Here is a 21507-nt window from a genome sequence, read left to right as displayed (position 1 = left end):
CGGTTGATGGTATCAATACATGGACACTTTCTGAATAGGAATCCTGTATATTCCAACCAAAACGGCAGAAAACAAGGTGAACAACAGAAACCATAGAGTGGGGGTGCCCACACTTTTCCCCTTGGATGGCCAAAACTGGAACTTAATCGTGGGTCACAGACCAAAAGTAAACACCTATTGTATTGTATTGTATTGTATTGTTAAGATGCAAAATGGTACTAGGATAACCACTTAAAACCCACCTGCTGAATACAGTTGGGCTCATTTCCAGTCCACATTTATACTGCATTAAACAAACTGCATATTTTTGCCCCAAACTGCATGTGATTATCATAAAGTGGGCGTGTCTGTAAAGGGGAGACTCGTGGGTACCCGTAGAACCCATTTTCTTTCACATATGTTGAGGTCAGAGGTCAAGGGACCCCTTTGAAATTTGTCATGCCAGTTTTTCCTCACCAAAATTTAGCCTAATTTTAGAGCGTTATTTAGTCTCCTTGGCGACAAGCTAACATGACATGGTTAGTACCAATGGATTCCTTGGTTTCATATAATACCAGTACCTTCACTCTAACTACAGGCTTTGAAAGACAGTCTTGTCGATCCCGCGGGTCTTTTAATTAACAGAAAAAAAAATTCTGGTGGGCCAAATTGAACCTTATGGCGGGCCAACTTTGGCCCGCGGACCCCACTTTGGGCAGCCCTGCCATAGAGCAACATAGATATTTTTAACTATGTAAAACAGAAGACATCTTTTGTGCATTTCTGATGCTTGATTCTGACCGTACTCCATCTGAGAGGTACATTTACATATCACAGTGCTATATTAAGTTAGTTAATTTAGAGGCTTTAAGCTCATGCCTCTGCCTGGTGCTCATGTTTGTCCAACAGGCCTGTGCTGTTGCTGGCAGAGCACTGGATGTCAAAAATATGCAGCATGTAGCAAGCTTGTTTTCAAGGGCCATTGTGGCTCTGGGTCAACGAGTCAGCTCGGCCCTCTTTGCTGTTATCATTTTTGCCTGGCAGCCTGCTGGGAGATCTCTGATTACAGAACTTGATCAGCTAATGTACAGTGCATCAATATCACTAGTGAGGAGTAACTCATACCACCCTATTGTGTGACAAAATTCAATGGCCTTATTTCCTGCATTCTAGTGACTTTTTTTTATGCATATAACTATGAAAATACAACAAGAACACTGCATGTTTATAACATAAATGGAGGCACATGGTGAACAATATTGTATGACTCATATCACTTCACTCTCTGTAGCATACAGTAAATATAAACGCATGCCTGTGTTGTGTGTTCTCTACATTGAGTTAGCCTTGATCGAGCAAAAACACAGGAGACTATCATTGTCTCCAGGCCAAAACAGAAACCGTCTAGACTGCGTAAATGCCTGTTCGCTGTTTGTTATTGCTGCTGACAGCATTACCACATGGAGGCTGCATTTTCAATGTAGTGAATGTTGTTGACTGTTGATAAAATGGTGTGAAAGTATAGAGTATAGGGGGAGCAAAACAGTGGGGTTGACATGTATGGATGCCTTTTCTCTGTTTACTCAAACTCCACTCAAATAATGTAGTTTAAATGGAGGAAGAGCAGGCTTTGGCCAAATATCCATTGTCTCTTTTAATAACAGCCCTCTGGATATTCCCCCTCAATACTCCCTTATATTGCTCATCCTTTGTTTTTCTCTTATTGCTCAATCTTTGCTGCTCATATTTCATCCACCCCTTTATTCTATCTGTCCTCCCCCACCTCCAACCCTTCACCCCTCTCTTTCTGTCTCCGCCCCAGGTCAAGTCTCCATCACTAGCAGGGCTGAGTGATGACTCTGGCCGCACACTGACCTCCAACGACTTTAACTTGCGCTCTTTGACCCCGGACCAGAGAGTGGAGGGGCTGCTGGCCTTCAGCAGCCATGAGGAGCTGGACCGCTTCAACCAGGAGACCCGGCATGCGAACAGACACCCTGAGCTGTTTGCTCTATACCCACCGGCCGACGAGGTGAGATATAGAGACAGGTGGTACTCTCGTGCATGCATGCATATGGGAACCATGCGGGCTAGGGTTGGTCCCTGTCAGTCTTAAGAAGGCATACACACCACGACGCAGACTTATGTGAGCTTCAATACAAAATCAGTTCAAGTCATCTCCATTCTCCAATATACCTGCTTTATTCCCCAAATGGTTTCGGCTCATCAGTGTGGGATCTGAGGTTGTCTCTGGTTTCTTTACATACATTTAAACGTGCTATTAAAAAAAACTTGACTTGACTTGAGAGTCAATCAATGTTTATGAGACATCTGAGAAACGTTGACATTACAACTATCCTTTTTTTAAATAGAAAATTAATCTGAAACTATTTTAATAATCAATTAACCTTCTTTGAAAGTATTTTCTATTCTTTACAGAGTTGAGGATTTGCTTATTTCTTGGTTTTATGCGATGGATTTTGGACTGTTGATCGGACAAAACATTATCAACATTTTCCGACATTTTATAGACTAAATGATTAACATGAAAATGATATGCAGATTAATCCATTATGAAAATAACAAGTATTTGCACCCCTTCTCTCTCCATATGAAAGTGGACATGGACATATGCTGTCACAAATTTTCACAGTGCAATTCATCTTTAACTTTGTTTATTGTGGGTTTTGTCTAATTACACTCAAATTACGAGTAGGGAGGTGGAGAGAGAGTCTGTAACCATAACTGTACACATAAATGGATTTAAGAGGCGCTGGATGTGTGTATTATTAACAAGATATCAGTATTTCATTTTTAAATATCGCGGTTATTGTCAATACAGGTATATCACGACACCCCTAGTACAATATCTGCATTTGAAGCCTGAAAAAAAACTAATATTTTGGGAATTTACAGCCACAACTCCAATGTAACCACCATTAAGAGGGCAAATACAAAAACGTCACCGGTTTACACCTTTCTTGTCTGTAAATGGATTTATTTATATACCTCTTTAACACTCAAAGAATAGTTTTCCATTCTGTAGTTTTAATTTTATTTCCTCCCAATTCATAAACACCTGCAAATCTTGTTTAAGATCCTAAATCTCAACTCCTCTGTTTCTTTTTACATGGTTTGAAAATGTTCTCCATTATTGTGTTCCAGGAAGATGCAGTGGAGATCCGGCCCATCCCTGACTGCCCCAAAGAGCACACTGGAGACCGCATCTTGATCCGATGCCAGACCATCAAGTATGTCATGCATTTTCATAATACTGTAGGAGGGGGCATTTAAACAGCTGCCTTAAGTTGGACAAGGAACCAACAGTCATCTGTGTTAAAGGGGAATTATTCCAACGCCCCCTTGTTTATGAAAATGACCTTTTGCTCAGTATTTAACATACAGTACATTCTTGTTTGTCACATCTGATCATGACTTAAAAGTCTGAGTAGTTGTTTCAAAAAGGCCCACAGTAGATGTGACGGACAGAGTGGAGGAGTGCTGTATGCAATGGCTGTTGTTCTTCTCCAGAAAATCACCGTCCCTCCCTCTCTCTGTGGGATTTTGTCTCTTTCTCTTTTTTCTAACACACACAAACACACACACACACACACGTACACACACGTACACACATAGTTTCTCTGCCTTCCACTCTTGATCTCACTCGTCCGTCTTTCAACCCGTAAGACTGCCAAATGTTTTGGTTGAACTCGTTGCTCAGCTTGCAGTGGTTTGGCAGCTTCACCCCCTATCCTTTAACCCACAGTTCAAACATGTTATCACTTACTGTAGTACATTTTATACAACAATAATGTACAGGAATAGGATAGAATAGGACAAATTAGAATAGAATCTAAATAGCCAACAGTAAAGGGAAAACACATGAGTAATAATGTTGAGTATGTGAAGTATTTGTCTCTCTTGCTATTATTGAATTACTAATTTCCTTTTCCGTCTTGGCTTCATAGGTTTGAGATTGACATTGAGCCCATATTTGCCACTATGGCCTTGTATGACCTGAAAGAGAAGAAAAAGGTAAGAAATCATTGCTTCACAGCAGTCATTACGATTTCTAATGTTGTCTTAATGTTATTTTTAATGTTATGTCTTGGAAATGTGTGTGACATGTTCACCTTGCCACATACAGAATAAAGGTAGGACACAAGTATAAACCACTTACAATACAATAGCCCTGCAGTAAATGCTAGCTTGGTGAGGCCCATTATGTGGGTTTGTTGTGGAGACGGTCAGAGTGTTTCTCAGTTGGTGTTTGTGACTACTTGTGACCACAGGTCATGTGTTTTTGAGACTCTTGGTCTTGCTATATTACATTGTTTTGCAGTGTTTGTGATTGATGCAGCAACAATGGAATATCACAACAAAGGTGTGTCTTATTAAAGTCTCAAACCATGTGAGATTGTAAACAAATGGTATCAAAACGATTACAACCTGTGTCTTCTAATACTGTGACAAACACCAGATAAACAATGTTCTAGATGTTGATGTCATACATGTCTGATTTAATAGGGGACAGTTGCCATTTTCATAAGGGAGGTTCAAAGGCAATATAGGTCAATTTTGAAGCCATAATTGCTAGTGTTGAAATGCAGGACATTGAACCCCAATTGTGTCTGAGTGTGTATGTGTGTGTGAACTGGTGTATGAGAGGCAAAGTGTTTTTGATAAAATAGTTACAGAAATGCAGCCCCTTCACCAAAGAAAACCACGTTAAAGGGATAGTCCAGGTGTTTTGAAGTGAAGTTGTATGAAGTTCTTATCCATTAGTCAGTTTATTACCTGCAGTAGACAGGGCAGCATACAGGAGTTATCGCACAGGAGCAAATCAATGTACTGCTGTGGATGGTGACGGCAGCAAAACATATTTTAGACACCAAAAAGAAAGGCCTAACCTAAAAAAATCTATATCAGTTTAAGTGTGCGCTATATTTGGAATATTTTCACCGGTTTACCTTGCTGTGAGACAGCTATACAGTCTATGTTTCCAATGGTGAACTGAAGCTAGTATCTATGCTCTCCCCAAAGAACCCAGACTCCATTGGAAAAAAAACTTCAACTGATATTGATTTTTTTAGGTGGGCCCTTCTTTTAGGTGGCTAAAATACATTTTGCTGCCGGCCCCGTTCACAGCAGTCTATTGCTTTGCTCCGGTGTCGGTACTCCTGCCTGTTTCTCCAAGCTGGGGATGTGCTGACTGCCACCTACTGTAGGTAATACACTGACTATTGATAAGAACCTCATACAACTCCACTCCAAAACACCTGAACTATCTCTTTAAGTGTGAGTCACTGTGGGTGAGGGTTTAGTTGTGGTAATGTAGCAAGAGGAAGCATCTCAAAAATCATGATGACGAATAGAGAAAAACTTCATTAACAGAAAGGAACACTGGTCACGAGTAAACCCTCACTAACACTGACTGAATGTCTCTTAACGGGAAATTAAGTTAGTGACTTTGACATCACAAACTAAAATGACAGGATTTAGTCAAAACCAATGATTGTTTCACCCAAAATCAAACACGATAGGTGTTGTATAAGCTTAAAAAACGGCATCAAACTGGCATGTACTGCATATCTAATTTATTGCGTTTCCCTTATTTCATGGTAGCTGTTGCATGTCATGTGCCTCCATTGAAGCAGGGAGATCTCGTAGTTTCTTTTGGCAGTCAGCGCGGCAGTGAGGGATCAGTGTAATAATCTACAAGGTTTTACGTCTCATCATCCTCACATGTTTATGCCTCTGGGGGTCGTCATGTTTTGGTTCTATAACTACTAATACTGCGCCGCATTTTCCCAGTCAACCATTTTGAGCCATGGCTGTTTGCATGTTTTCTGTGGATTTACACAGCTGGATAGTTTTTTTTGGGAAGGGGAAGGATTTAGTTTGTACTTAAGTGCTCATGGATCTCTCGGATGAGAGAGGGTTTTAGCCACCGGCCTTGCCTTCTTCTGAGCGCTGCCCAGCTGCTCTCTAGCTTGTCTGCAGGACTGCCGGCTCTAAGATGGTCCTCAGGGTGAGATGGAGCAATTTAATGCCCCATATTTTTGAAAATGGACTGTACTGTATATAACAGCCAGTCTTGGGACAACACAAGCAGTATAACCTTTGGAATATTTTGCCTAAAGAGTGTACATCAAGAATATTTTCAGTTCTGCTCTCTACAGACGTCAGTCCATAAGAGCAGAGCTGAAGTGTCACTTTGTCACAGAGTATTTCACTTAAGAGAAATCATTTTATCATGTGTTAAACTGAAGTGTGCTTGTGGAGGTTATCACAACATCCTGCCTATCACATTGAGCAGAGAGAGACAGATCCAGGCTGTTAAAGAGCTATGAAATGTGTCTCTGTCTGAGTGAAGGAGGAACTGCCAGGCTTGTTTTATCAGTCAGATTTAATTGTAGTGGAACTGTGAAGCATTTGCAAGTGACCCATTTATCCCTGAACCCTTTCTCCAACTCTTCAGTACACTGCTTTCTTTTTCTCTGTTGCCTCAAGAGTGTTATATTTTATTTTCTGACACATTTCTGCTGCCTCTTTGACTTATATCCTCTCTGTTTCCCTGCATCCCTATACTGTTGTCATGGGAATCGCGTTGCTCTGTTTGTGTTTGTTTTTTGTTCACATCATTTTTGTTGTTTCACATCTGTGGAATCTGCAGCAGATGTTCGTATAATTCCATATAATACTCTCGTTATTAATAATGCCTCTCTGGTCCATCAGCCAAGGTACAGATGCAGGATTTGACCCAACAAGGGGCCTACTTATGATATCAGATTCATGGATATGAACAGACAAATGGTTTAGAGTAGACATGCAAATAGACAAATATGTTGTCATGGTAAAAAGAGTTAAGAAATGTCAGCTTCTCTCCAGGTTTACTACAGACATCTTGTTCTTGTTATTCATCTACAAGACCAGGCAAGCCTAGTGTTGCTGGACTGTGACTGCAACCCGTTGGGACGACACAATAACTGCAGATGCATGGAGCTGTATTGGAGAATGTTTGCGGGAAAGTAGCTGATGTCGGTCCAAACATTTGTATTCACTTGGCTCTTTTTTTAAATAGTTGTTAGAAAAGAGTTCTTACAACACGCCAGATCTGGCTTCACAGTTGTTAAGTTGGCAACACTGAGGTGGTCGAAAGTGTGCCGCATTAGAAAATGTTAAGCATTTGCTCTTAAACAATGTGTGTCAGTCAGTCATAGTGATATGAACAACCGATAAATTGGGCCGATTAATACTATTTTTGAGATAATCGGCATTGGCAGATGCCTGTGCTCACGAGGCAGATTAACAAAAAATGTCTGCAGGCAGCCTTCTCAGTGCAGCTGCTGAGGAACGAAGTTAACCAACACCAGGGAAGGCCAATAAACCTTTTTTTCATTCATAAGTTTTTTTAGTTTAGTTAAGTTTTTTGATTACCTGCAGACCTTTATTTAGTTGATACATTTTTATATTCAAAATAAGTGCACAATGCATCTGAGGACAGAGAAAACAACAGTTTTAAATAAGTTTACATTTAAGTTCAGTCATTTTGTTAAATTTATTAAATTTATGTATTTTGGGCTGTCAAAGTTAATGCGATAATAACGTGTTAAAGTGGCAGTGGGCAGTATATTTTTGGCATCATTGGGCTAAAATTCCATAATAACCTTTCAGCATATTGTAATACATGTGTTCTGAGAGATAACTAGACTTCTGCACCTCCTCATGGCTCTGTTTTCAGGTTTTAAAAAATCTAGCACGTGACGGAAGACTTTGACCAATCACAGGTCATTTCAGAGAGAGAGAGAGCGTTCCTATTGGCTCTGCTCCGGTCATGTGAGCAGTGCTAAATTTTGGTGAGGAAAAACTGGCATGTCCATTTTCAAAGGGGTCCCTTGATATCTGACCTCAAGATATGTGAATGAAAATGGGTTCTATGGGTACCCACAATCTCAGACATGCAGACATGCCCACTTTATGATAATCACATGCAGTTGATGATTTTTCTTTTTCTTCTTTTTCTTTTGCATCTGATAAAATTAGGGCTCACTGACACAATGACACACTGTTGACACAGCTGTTGTTGCCAGTTGGACTTGAGTTTGCCATGTTATAATTTGAGCATATTTTTTGCTACCTGTGAGGGTTTCTGGACAATATTTGACCTTGTTTTGTTTTGTTAATTAATTTCTAGTAATAAATATGTACATACATTTGCATAAAGCAGCATATTTGCCCACTCCCATGACAAGAGCATTAAATAATTACAAATATCCATTTAAGGTACATTTTGAAAAGATAAAAATGTGAGATTAATTTGCGATTAATCGCGATTAACTATGGACAATCCTGCGATTAATCGTGATTAAATATTGTAATCGATTGACAGCCCTAATTTTATCAGATGCAAAAGAAAAAGAAGAAAAAGAAAAATCATCAACATTATATATCGCTCATCGGCTGCTCTGCTCTCTAAATATCAGCATCGGCCATTGAAAAGCCCATATCGGTCGACCACTAGTCAGTCACACAGCCTCTGTATTCTGATAAACATGTTAAAAGGGGCTATTACATTCCTTGTGTCCATTTGACAAGTGAATATTGTTAAGTGTGAATGTTAACTCAGTCAAAACTTGCACTTTGTTTGATCTGTTTCATAAGAATATGAAGCATACTGTTCTATTTAAGTCAGCTGGTTTTGATCATTGAGAAGCGATTTCAATGATTCCAAGAAGTCATGTGTCAGTGTCAGCAGGCTTTTGAAAACTCTCACTCTTGTGGTAAGTGTGCCTCATGTTGACGTGCCCGGGGTCATTTCCGTCACTAAATCTACGCAGGAGTTTGGCTTTCTGGCTTGTTAGACCACTATTAACTTTAATCAGAAAACCTAGAATACTTTTCTGAGTCTGTAATCTGATTCCAGTTACTGTCTTGAGGATTTCAGTTAACAAATCGAGCAGGTTTGGCTGCCTAGAAGTCTGCTTTGGTGCGGTCAGTGTAACGGAGGTCCTGTGGGACGAGGAGAATGAAGGAGAGTGTTTAATAGCGTTCCAGTGAAAGGGATCACATGGCACACACAGCAGGCCAGACCAGGACACATGGCTGTGTTCCTAGCCTGAGGTCATTAGGAAGGCGAGTAGAAGACAATGTAACGCTCCATAGGCCAGATTTTATTTTTGCAAATCTATGATTATATGGTAAAGATAAGATCCCTAATTGTACATATTTTTCTCCGTTTTTGTTTTTATTTTTCTCTGTTTGTGACACATCTTAACAAGGGGCATTTCAGGAATTGTGTTTGATGCTAAATGTCAATACTAAATAAACGGTGGAGTGGACTGGACAGATGATATTCCAGGATCAATCTTTGGTTTTCATGAAACCAGGGTCCTGGAGCATTGTCTAAACTCTAATCTTTATTTGGAAAACATTGTTCCTTAGAGCGACGTTTTGTATTTGATTATACCCTGAATTTGATGTCAGTAAAAGATTCTATTAACAAAATGAATCATATATGTGCTTTTGGTAAAGAGCTCTTTTTGTCTCCCTCCAGATATCAGAGGACTTCTACTGTGATCTGAACTCCGAGCAGTTTAAAAACTACTTGAGACCTCATACTCCACACTTGGATCAGTCTACCCTGGCCAGATCTGCCATCTTTTCTATCACCTACCCTACCCCAGATATCTACCTGGTCATCAAGGTGATAGTGAAATCCATAACACCTATGAAAAAATTCTATGAAGAACAGTATGTCGCAGAAATAACAGGATTTGACTGCTTTCCTCCTGACTTTAAATAACTTAGTCCTCCTCCCAAATTGGTTTTAAATACCCTGTAATTCAGTTCAATGCTGCTTTTGTATCTCTTGCTCTTGCTGAATATATGACTTGTACCGCACCTTTGCCAACAAACTGTGGATTGTCTTTTATTTTGATTACGCTGAGCTGCTCTTGTGTGTGTTTTTAGATTGAAAAGGTTCTCCAGCAGGGAGAGATCGGTGACTGTGCTGACCCCTACATGACACTGAGGGAAAGTGATCCAAAGGTAATGTGGCAGAGCAATTATTTTTTGTCACTAAGCAGTCGAACAACAAAGAATATACTGCAGATTTAACCTTTTGCTTTCCTCATTTAAACATTTACTCTTAGCCTGTGTCCCTAAAGTTGATTTTGTTTCGGTCTTTCAGAACAAGGACAAGCTTGATAAGCTGCGAGGTCAGGCGGAGGTGTTCTGCCAGAGGCTGGGTCGCTATCGCATGCCGTTTGCCTGGGCAACCGTTAATATCATGGAAGTCATCTCCACTGCTACGATAGACCGCGATGTCACCGACTCTGACAGCTTAAAAGGAGGTGTGGTCTTGTGTGTGTTTGTCCAAATTTGGCCTGGCATGATAACTAATTTTGCTGGGCGATATATTGTCCCAGAAATAATTGTGATAAACATTATTATTGTCATTTTAAGACCAGTTTATGCTACTGATAATAATAATGAAAAAAATAATAATGTGAATATAATAGAAAAAAGTACACCCTTTAAAAGAGCAATGCATTTTCAAGACATTCAAACACTGGAATTTGAATGTGAATAAATATAAAATGACCCTAAATAAATAAAACAAATAAAGTAAAACCACACAACCAAAACAACAAATAAAATGGACTCTCTGGCTCTGTTAACAAAAATGGACAACGTCTGCACAAAATGGTAGGGTAAACCCTGCTGTTTATTCTGGCATCATGTTAGCTAAAATGTTGGTGACATATTTATGTAAACACAATGGGCAATATCAAGGTCAGCAAAATTATTGAGGTCATGTCCATATATCGTACGATTATTCAACAATATAGTCATTATTGTGACAGGCCTAGTCATAATGAATGTCTTTATTTGTAATGACACATGTGTGTATTTCCATAGATTGTTTATAGCTATGTGCGTATTTGTTTTTCCAGGTAAATCCAGCAGCATGGACCGGAGGGCACAGCTTCCCAGGAGGAATTCTGAACGTTTCAACACCATTGATGATCAGTTTTGCAACGTTTCTGCCTTCAAACCTGCTACCATCACTATCACCACCATCTTCAAACAGGTCGGACAGCCAGCCAAACACAATGAGACTTATTTTTTCCTTGAGATACAAGATGCAGACAGACAAGCTTGTGGTTACAGCCTTGCCTTGTCTAATGTTTTGATCAAACATGCCATTCAAACAGGTTCGAGTAATGTTTCTACCACAAAGCCATGACTTCACTTTTAAAATAATCTCTATTATTTATCTTTGAAGGCTTCAATTTAATGTATTTTTTTTGTTCTAACATTATGTTCTGAGGCTTTACTTTGTTACTTGCTACCCTGGCTCTTCAATGAAACCGGTGCGGAAAAAATCACTCAGTTGCTAACTGTGCGTGTGTGTGTGTGTGTGTGTGTGTGTGTGTGTGTGTGTGTGTGTGTGTGTGTGTGTGTGTGTGTGTGTGTGTGTCAGGAGGGAGATCGTTTGAGTGATGAGGATTTGCTCAAGTTCTTGTCTGAGATCAAGAAAACGTCCACACCACAGAGGAGAGTCAAGACAATACCAGGTCATCTCTCTCATCACATCTAAACACTTATTCAGAGATTTTATTTTATTTTTTTAATTGAGAGAATCGTTCTACATTTTGGGAATTAGGTTTATTGTGTAAAAACAATATTTCGTGGTTTTAACGGAAGGTTATTTGCCGGAGAATTTCTTAAATAAGTGCAATAACTTCTTGTCGTCACCATGATGTTGCCAGGCAACCAGCAGAGACTCCAGGAAGTTACTGCACCTGGCCCATGGATGTATAAAGAGAACTGGATACAGCGTCAGAGGCCGGGCCCTGTTCATACCTGTGAAAGTTGCACAAGGGCGCATGAAGCAAAAAAAGTTTGACTTCTGACTGAGTATAAAGTTACCCATATCTTCCAGCGGTCTTCGACATCCATTAGCGTTTCCTTTAACCCCGCCTCCCAGCCCTTGCTCCAGCCTCGGTCTGGGGTTCATTCACATGAACGGAGGAAGGAAAATAACTCTGAATTTGTCTGTTAGTGCATTTTACAACTTTTAGAACCTAATGATTTAAATAAGGGTTTTTTAAGTGTGGATTTACCTCAAAAAAATTATCCACTAATTTACAGACGTCTCTTTCCCAGTGTAAGTCCATGGGAAAAAGTATTTTTGGCTCAATGGCATCACATGACTTACCCAGAAGTCGTAATTCCTGGGTACTTGGCCTGGCCAAGAAATAGCCCAGCACATAACATCCCGTAAACCAAAACGTGTCATTTATACACTTTTGTTTATACACTCTCGGCAAGAAGGCACATTTTTTCCCAAATGTAAAACTATTCCTGTAGAGTTTGTTTGATTTTTTATCAGTATGTGTCTTGCTTGTGTATTGATGATTATGCAAAGAATTCAAATGACATGACGTGAAATCATATGATATGTGCAGTATACTGTGTTTACAGGTCCCTGATTTGTGAATTTGACTTATCTTTGTGTCTTCCAGGTGCCATAAAACTGGACATGTCTCCAGTTCACGACACGCCATTGGCATGTTTGTCCACTGAGCTCATCCCTCTGATACCTGTGGCCGAGAAGAACATTCGGCCAATCAAAGAGGTGCTGGAGTTCCCATCCAGCGAGGTTTATGTCCCTCACAACATTTACAGGTGGGTTAATATGCATAATATATAACTGAATGATCACACACACTCCTTGTTACACATTTAGACATGGCATTTCCTTATCTAAAGCCACTCAACACAGTTTTTTATTTTTCTAATCAAAATGTTATGTAATACGTTTTTTGTGAGTTTAGCAAGTAGATGAAAACTGCTTACACAAAACTTCCTCAGCTGGATTGAATACAAACAAGCTTTTGAAAAAACAAACAATTCATAGCTTGAGGTGTAAACACGTTTGTTTCTCTGAAAGGCCAGAGGCAACAAGAACAGTCATGCTGTACTCATCTCTCAAGAGCTGACGCCGCTTTGCTCTTTTTAGTTTAGTGCCTATTTTTAGGCCTTTCCATCCAGCCTACCTGTGAAATTGCCTCATAGTGGCAACAATGAGGAGGCAGCTTGTGAGAGCAGAGGTTTAAACAAACACTAAAATGGTTTCGCTTGTAACGAAACATTAGTAACGTCATGTGTGAACAAGTCCCCTGCATGGTAATTACATGCTGACATTGTCTGAGCATTTATTCATTGGAAGCTGTGGCATTCCCCTGTATTCCAGGTTTCTACAGATTACAGTGTTGTATTAAAACCACAGGTCACAGTAAATTACTAGTTGTCTGGACTTTTATCATGAAAAAGATGTTGCTGCACAGATAGTGCCATCTAGTGATGTAAATTGGAACTGCTTCATTTTATGTAATAGAAGGGTTTTGCATGATTTTTTTAATGTATAAAGTAAGCAGGAAGTCTCCTTGGTGCTCTTTCTCTCCCTGTGTCAATATAGGAACCTGCTCTACGTCTACCCCCAGAGACTAAACTTTGTCAACAGGTTTACATCAGCAAGAAACGTCTCCATCAAAATGCAGTTTATGAGCGGAGAGGACCAAGCCTGCTCTCTGCCTGTGAGTGCTGCGGACCGTGAAGAGATATTTGCTAAATTTGACAAAAAAAAGTGTGTTGGATTTAATGACTAGCTGCACCTTTAAAGGTCAATCTTAAATCAATAATAGTCAGGTGTTCATATAGAGAGTCTCCTTCCGATGGACCCCATGGGGCCTTATTTCGGAAAAAATACATATGGTCGTCAACGGCGAGAGACAAATATTTGTTTGACACCCGTTTGAATTGCGCCATGAAACACACATATGATGTTTGTCAATTTAAAAGATAATTTTGCAAGTAAAGAAAGTCGTAGTATCAGTTAGTTTTGTGAGTAACCACTCAGTGAACTACATCTCTCATCCTGCACAATGTACGCCACCATATCTTACCTGATGTGTTTCATCCAACGACTCTTTTTATCAGCCAGGAAGCAAAAGAATGAGCAAGACCAGTTGCTTGTGCGAGTTCATCCCAGTACAAAACACACAGGCATCGTAGCTTCAGCAAGAGAGACGTCACTTGCACGACTTTTGGGTGTGTTGCAAAATGATCTTTTAAATTGACAAACATCATATGCGTGATTCATGCCGCAACTCAAACAGGATCAAAAAATGACCGTCTCTCGTCGTTGACTACCGTTCATGTTTTTTTGGAATAAGGTCCCATGGTGGTCCACCGGAAGGGGCGGGACTTTGCCTCTCTATGAACATTAAATAAGTTTTTGCTTGCTGTAATTATTCCTCCTTTTCATATTGACCATTATGAGATGACCTCCTAATGTGCTTTCAATGCAAGTGATGCGGAACAAAATCCACAGTCGTCGTTTTGTTCAAAAAAGTATTCAAACGTTTATCTGAAGTTTATCTTGTACCTTTAATTTGTGTTTTTTTTTCCCCCTGTCCATTCTCAGGTCATTTTTGGGAAATCAGGTGGCCCTGAATTTTTACAGGAAGTGTACACCCCTGTTACCTACCATAACAAGCAAGTACACATTATTGAGTTTCATTATACTGTTTGTGATAGCTTCTTTTTGTCATTTCAACAGTCTGTCTTATTTTCTTTCTCTGACTCTCGCTTGTGATTTCCCCTGTTGTCCTCATCTCTCCCCCTCCATCCTCACCCATCCCTCTTCTCCTCTATGTTGCTTCCTTTGTTACTCCCTACTTCCCTATCATCAGGTCCCCAGACTTCTATGAGGAAGTGAAGCTGGCTCTTCCAGCCCGTCTGACAGAGAGACATCACTTGCTGTTCACCTTCTACCACATCAGCTGCCAACAGAAACAGAACCAGAGCGGCAGCTGTGAGACGTTCATTGGACACTCTGTGAGATTTTGTCCTTTACCACCAACCATATTTCTAAATGTACAAAAGTGCTGGCATGCTAATATTAGCATTTACCACGAAGCACTGCTCTGCCTAATTACATCCTGGATTACATGCCAGGAGACTCTAACACAGAAGCAAAAAATGTTTTTTGTAAGCAAACCCACAAATTAAACAAGATGCTGCAGTGTATGAATTAATTTAATATTGAATACAAGTTAATATTCTTTTTCTAAACTGACAACGTAGAACATTATCTAAAGTTTAAGTGCATATATCTTATATACTTATTGTTCACTTTTCATCTAGTGGCTGCCCATGTTGAATAATGACCGACTGCAGACTGGTCAGTTCTGTCTGCCCATTCTCTTGGAGAAACTACCTGCCAACTATTCACTGCACACGCCTGAGGTATGCACATCTATTATTTATATATATTTAACATTTATGTTTACATTTTAGACATACATTCCGCACGTCCATATCTGTGGAGGACAGAACCTGCAAAAATCAAAAATAAATGAACAAATAAACTCGATAAATAACTAAATAACTAAATAAATAAATGTCATTAAATGTACCAAAAATAATATTAAAAATAAATCTAGCCATTAATTAACTGATAAAATGTGACATAAACGGATATTTCTGTTTTAATTTGCTTCTTTGTATTTCTGACCTTATTTATTGACTTTTCTGTTAAATTTTCCCCTTTATTTATTCATGTCTTTATTTGTGTTCATTTTAAAATGTATTTATTTATTTTTGCATTTATTTATTTATATTTTTTTTATATTTATTTTTAAATGTATGTATGTATTTATTTATTTATTATTTATGTATGCACGATTTTCTCTTTGCATTTCAATGCTTATTTATTTCACCAAACTTATTTATTTTTATATTCTATTTTTATACATTTCTTTACACATTTCTTTTTACATTTCTTTATGCATTTCTGCCTCATTATGCAAATGAGGGGCTAATTAAGCAAATTAAAACAGAAATCAGTTTATGTCACATTTGATCTATTAATTAATGGCTACATTTATTTTTAATAATGTTTTTGCTAGATTTAATGACATATTTATTTATTTATTTATTAAGTAATTTATTTATTTATTCATTTATTTTATATTTGTTGATTTTTGGCAGGATCTGTTCTCCATACGTATCATGCTACTGTATGTAAAGGATCAAAAAAGGCTTAGAGGGCCATAGACATATGAAAGACTGAACACCGACATGGAAGACACACGGTTATGTTTTCTGTGTCTTTGCTGTGTAGAAACTTCCTGCTCAGAACCTCAAGTGGATGGAGAGTCATAAAGGACTTTTCAACCTTGAGGTCCAGGCTGTGTCGTCTGTACACACACAGGTGAGTGGTTACACAAACAAACACAAACACAACAACAGAGGTGGAAGAAGTACTCCGATCCTTTACCTAAGTAAAAGTAGAAATACCACAGTCTAAAAATACTCTGTTACAAGTAAAAGTCCTGAATTCAAAATGTTACTTAAGTAAAAGTACAGAAGTATTAGCATAAAAACATACTTAAAGTACCAAAAGTAAAAGTACTCATTATGCATTATGGCTTCTTTAAAAGTGTTACATTACTATAAAATATTATATTCTGTTTTTATCACTAAGGACTACAAGTAAGAGCATTTTAATATTGTAGTTTGTCAATGTGGAGCCAAGATACTTTGTATACTACATGGTAGTAGATTAGTAGCACTGCATCATATCATAGAAGCGTATATTTTTTAAAGAAAATTTAAATAGTAACTATATGTTTTACATAAATATAATGGAGTAAAAGTACAATGTTGGGGCGCCGCTGTAGCTCACCTGGTAGAGCGAGCACCCCATGTACCAAAGCTGAGTCCTTATGGCAGCAGCCCAGGGTTTGAATCCGACCTGTTGCCCTCTGCTGCATGTCATCCCCTCTCTCTCCCCCTTCATAACCATCTCTCTCTCACTATCAATAAAGGCATTAAAAAAAGCCCCAAAAATAATCTAAAAAAAAGTTATTTAAAAAGTACAATGTTTCCCTCTGTAATGTAGTGGATTAGAAGTATAAAGTAGCAGAACATGGAACTATTAAAGTAAAGTACAAGTATGTCACAATTGTACCGTACTTGAGTAAAAGTACTTAGTTACCTTCCACCACTACACAACAACGCGGCAACTGTCCTTTTTGCTTACCCTTGCTTCTCTTATTATCATCAATGCACACATACACATAACACAACAAGTGTCCACTCTGCTGTAGTAAGACATCCACCCTGGAGCATTACATGCACCCTGTCTTCTTACACTTGTTTCTCTGTCCATCTCTTTCATTGTCCTACTTCCGCTACAAGTACCAGACGGTAACAAATCCTCCCTTTTCTGTACCAGGACAACCACCTGGAGCGTTTCTTCACCCTCTGCCACGCCCTGGAGGGTGGAGCTACGTTCCCGTTGCGGGTCAGGGATGAGAAGATTCCAGAGAACAAGCTGGAACACGAGCTGAAGCTTAGCATCATCTCCCTGTCCTCCTCCAGTTTAGAGCCGCTGGTCCTCTTCCTCCATCTGGTGCTGGATAAACTCTTCACCCTCATCATGCAGCCCATGGTCATCGCTGGCCAGACTGGTGAGGAGTTAGCTTGACTCAAACAACTGCATAAAGTCACTGGTGCTCATATGGCACCTCACACACTTTTGGAAAGTCCTAGTTTTTTTATTTTTATTTTTATTTTATCAATCAAATACTCATTTCTTAGGAAGGAAGTCAAATATCCCCTCGCTCCAGCTTCTCTGAATCTGAAGGTTTGCTGCTCTTTGGTTTTGTATCATTGAACACTGGGTTTAGGACCGTTGGTCAGACCAAACAAGACATTTGAAAATGACACCTTGGGCTCTGAGAACTTCTGATTTGGTATTTTTTCAGTATTTTTTGACATTTAATTGACTACATTATTTTTTACTTGACTCACTTAGACCATACATGTACTCTGTTCTCCAAGATACAGAATCATTTCATCGTAAAATAACAAAGAAGAAGCCAGAGAACATGCCATGACATAGTCATAAATCGAAAAGCAATATTATTATGTGAGGGAAAAGGAAAAAATAAATAAATAAAAGGATATTAAATAAAGAAAAAGAAGAAAAGGAAGAGAAAATAAATAAAATAAAAGCATGTGGAAACAACCAAACAAACACAAATATTATTATTATTATTAGTATTATTATTAATACTAATAATAATAATAATGGTAAGTAATTGAGTAGAAAATAAATTGATATTCTTTAAAATAATAACAATCATCATGATCATAAAAAAGAAAATGCATAGTTTTATAATAAAATAAATATTAACAAATGAATAGGTAGATGAATGGTGATTGTGAGACAGAACTAGAAGGAGGGGCTATAGCAGTGTTTCCCAAACCAATACATTTTCTGTTGATCAACTACTATTAATCAACTAATCGTTTTAGCGCTAGTTGAATGCTTGTAATGCAGTCTAATATAATTCAGTTTTTAAGACCAAGGAGCAATAGCGTATCATTTTTCTTGATAATATTTTGGATGATATTTTGGCTCATTGGATTATTGATATTATAACTAACATTTTTGCATGCATGTTTATGTCTGTGTCCAACAGCCAATCTGGCCCAGATAGCCTTCGAATCAGTGGTGTCTATTGTCAACAGTCTTCATAACAGTCAGGAGCTGATCAGGGATCAGCAGGGTAGGAACAGCCTCTTGGCGACATACCTTTACTGGGTGTTTCGTCTGCCTGATCCCCCTCGTGACACGCAGAATACAGGTAATGATTTATAAGCATGACTTTGCTTACTTTTTGTAATTTTTCCTTTGATTACATTTGCTGTGAATGATTTGTTTTGTGTGTCCATGGGGCCTGTGTTCAGATTCAGGGAGTATACCATCTGCAGAGAGCCGTTACAGCACCATGGGTCGGGCCACAGCAGCCACAGTTGGCTCCATGCTTCTCCAATCCAGAATTCGCAGCAGCAGCAACCCTGACATCCCCGCTCCACACACTTCTGCTGAAGATGCTGAGGTCAACGAAATCCTCTCTGCCAAGGTACAGAGGGTTTGCCCTAACCAAATCTCCTGAAATCTCTCTGTAAAACCTTACAAAACCTTCATTTGCAGATTTTTAGTGTCAAATAAATTAAGCTGAGTTTTGGAAGTTTTCTAACTCCAGAAATAATAATATCCATAATAACATCCTCTTAGCATGGATTTAAAAAGTTTGTGATATAAACCTTTAAAAAAAATTCCCCAATTGTCACTGAAAGTCCTTTTCACCAGGCCAGTGTATGGTTTTATATATTTGACAAACTACGTACACACACACATTGCAGTATGTAAATATCCCAGCATGCTTGCTCATACACACAAAACAGTCATTTGCTATTTGTCCCTACAGTACATTAGGTATTCTAATAGGCCACAAGACGCCTAATGAATACATCCATCACGTTCAATGTGATGGAACCTGTGTGTTTCTTTCTGCAGGGCCACAACCACCCAGGCAGCCGCATGTCCACCATTCTGGACTTGAATAACCACCAGAACTCCACAGGAAGCACCAGACCCTCCAACAGAAAGGTAAAAAACTTCTCCCTTCCTTTAACTTTTTCCTCACTATCATGTTATATGAAATAACACACCGCAGGTTCCTGATTAACGTTTGGAGCATCTTGTTGCAGACATTTTTTATTTTTCCATTTAACCTTTTTTTAAACCGGTCATCTCATTGGTACACAGGGTCTCACTCTCAAGAGAGAAGACACAACAGCAATACGACACAAGGACATGACATTCATACTAAGACAAAATAGAACAAATCATAAAAATGATAAGTGCAAAAGTACCATAGTAAATCAATGTACAAGAGCAAACCCCACAGATGCTCTCTCCAGATTTCTTAAAGGTATTTGCATTTTAAAGGTACAGTTTGTAGGATTTGGCGACATCTAGTGGTGTGGTTGCAGATTGCAACACACTAAGTACCCGTCCTCTCATTCCTCCCTTTCCAAGATTGCGGTGACGTGAGCCGCCGAGTGCAAAACCTTGGTGATGCTGCAAGCCTCACTCAGAGGCCATCATTACCATAATAACACTACTTTAAGAACAACGGCGTCAGACGGCGGCTGGCGGTACCACGGTTTTGCACTCTGCTGCTCACGTTATCGCATTTCACAAGCGTGTCCGAGATCTACGGTGGCCTTCAGGAGATGTTTAGATGTTTGAGAAGTCCAGATGATTTAAATTGACACATGCTTCTAATTAAGTTTTTTGTGGTCTTAGTTTAATATGGTAATAAATTATATTTTCGGATGGATTTAATTACTGTTTATATTCATAACATTCATTTACAATGTGCAAACACTATATTGACCTAAAAATAAATGAATGGAATATTGATATAAGTAGCATAACTGGTTGTATTTGATTTATAGGACATAGAAACATAGTTTCTTGTCTTATATTTGACCTAAAAAAGAAAACCTCTCAGGAGAGTTCTACTAACTCACTGTTAGGATTATACATGCATTCAACAGTACTCAGACTTTTAACATCTCACTGCTCAGTTTAATACGAAGAGCTTTCCATCACCAGTTTCCTCTGGTTACCACCGGGTGGCAGTGTGACACCGACAACACCAGCACTGTGGTTGTTTGAATTTTGGTCAGCGTTTTTTCTTGGTGAAAGCTCAGACAGTAATCAAAATGAATTCATACTGATATTCACTATAATACTTGCAGATGCTCTGTTTAATAAAATATGCTTTATACCATTAGCTACCAAAGAGAGACTGCTGTTTCTCACCACAGTGCATCTATTTTCTCTCTTGCAGCAGTTTCATGAGGAGTTGGCCCTGCAGATGGTCGTCAGCACCGGGGTCTGCAGAGAGAACGCATATAAATACGCCTGGTTCTTCTTTGAGCTGCTGGTCAGTGTGCTTCTTTTATGAATTTACAGAGGGTGGTTTTTGATTGACACTTAGCTCTAAGAGAAAAAGCAAGGACTGCTTAGGGTGTTAATGATAAATGGATGAAGTAATAAAAATGACTCACACCAAACAATACATGACCTCGTGGCCGCACACCTTAAAAGATAAATGATGCTTTTATTGTGTGGTGAACAAAAGGGCATTTTGAAATCACTCTAGCCTGTAATTTATCATGCCGCTTGACAATTTATCACTCTTTTGGAGTTTTGGAAGTGTATCATCACTCACATTCACTCTCATCCCTTCAATTCATCTCACTTATTTATGTTTCTACCGTCAATAACCTCACTAAAGGATGCTCACTTTAAATAATAAAAGGCATCTTTTTTATTATTTGAATGAAAAATGAGGATAGAAGGTGATGATAAATAATAAGACGTCGCTCTTTTATAATCAGGTCACTGGGTTTTTTATTTTAATTAGCTTCACATCTTTCGTGGTTACTTGACAAATTATTGATTTACATGCACATTCATCTCTCTCGCTTTCAATTAACATGCATTTCCGTGCGTTTCCCTCTTTTGTTTTCATCTGATGATTCACATTTGTTATGTGTACGTGTTGACGTGTGATTGCTCAA

At 38.8% G+C, this 21507-nt stretch overlaps 1 protein-coding gene across 2 annotated transcripts in view; it reads left to right on the top strand.

The window, feature by feature from the left end:
* dock8 (dedicator of cytokinesis 8) overlaps window positions 1-21507 on the top strand; it is a 73558-nt gene that overhangs the window by 21839 nt on the left and 30212 nt on the right. For both annotated transcript variants that reach the window (XM_037777495.1, XM_037777496.1), the window contains 19 exons: window positions 1802-2011; window positions 3145-3230; window positions 3948-4014; window positions 9536-9685; window positions 9952-10029; window positions 10172-10334; window positions 10938-11074; window positions 11468-11561; window positions 12513-12675; window positions 13469-13586; window positions 14477-14547; window positions 14745-14889; window positions 15199-15300; window positions 16178-16267; window positions 17294-17528; window positions 18546-18710; window positions 18814-18989; window positions 19427-19519; window positions 20772-20867. In XM_037777495.1, coding sequence (XP_037633423.1) covers window positions 1802-2011; window positions 3145-3230; window positions 3948-4014; window positions 9536-9685; window positions 9952-10029; window positions 10172-10334; window positions 10938-11074; window positions 11468-11561; window positions 12513-12675; window positions 13469-13586; window positions 14477-14547; window positions 14745-14889; window positions 15199-15300; window positions 16178-16267; window positions 17294-17528; window positions 18546-18710; window positions 18814-18989; window positions 19427-19519; window positions 20772-20867 — 2439 coding nt within the window. The remainder of the gene's footprint in view (window positions 1-1801; window positions 2012-3144; window positions 3231-3947; window positions 4015-9535; window positions 9686-9951; window positions 10030-10171; window positions 10335-10937; window positions 11075-11467; window positions 11562-12512; window positions 12676-13468; window positions 13587-14476; window positions 14548-14744; window positions 14890-15198; window positions 15301-16177; window positions 16268-17293; window positions 17529-18545; window positions 18711-18813; window positions 18990-19426; window positions 19520-20771; window positions 20868-21507) is intronic.

This window comes from Sebastes umbrosus, chromosome 8 (assembly GCF_015220745.1).
Source record: "Sebastes umbrosus isolate fSebUmb1 chromosome 8, fSebUmb1.pri, whole genome shotgun sequence".
Taxonomy (NCBI): domain Eukaryota; kingdom Metazoa; phylum Chordata; class Actinopteri; order Perciformes; family Sebastidae; genus Sebastes; species Sebastes umbrosus.
Note: the sequence above shows the minus strand (reverse complement) of the source record. Positions and strands in the feature narration are given on the sequence as shown.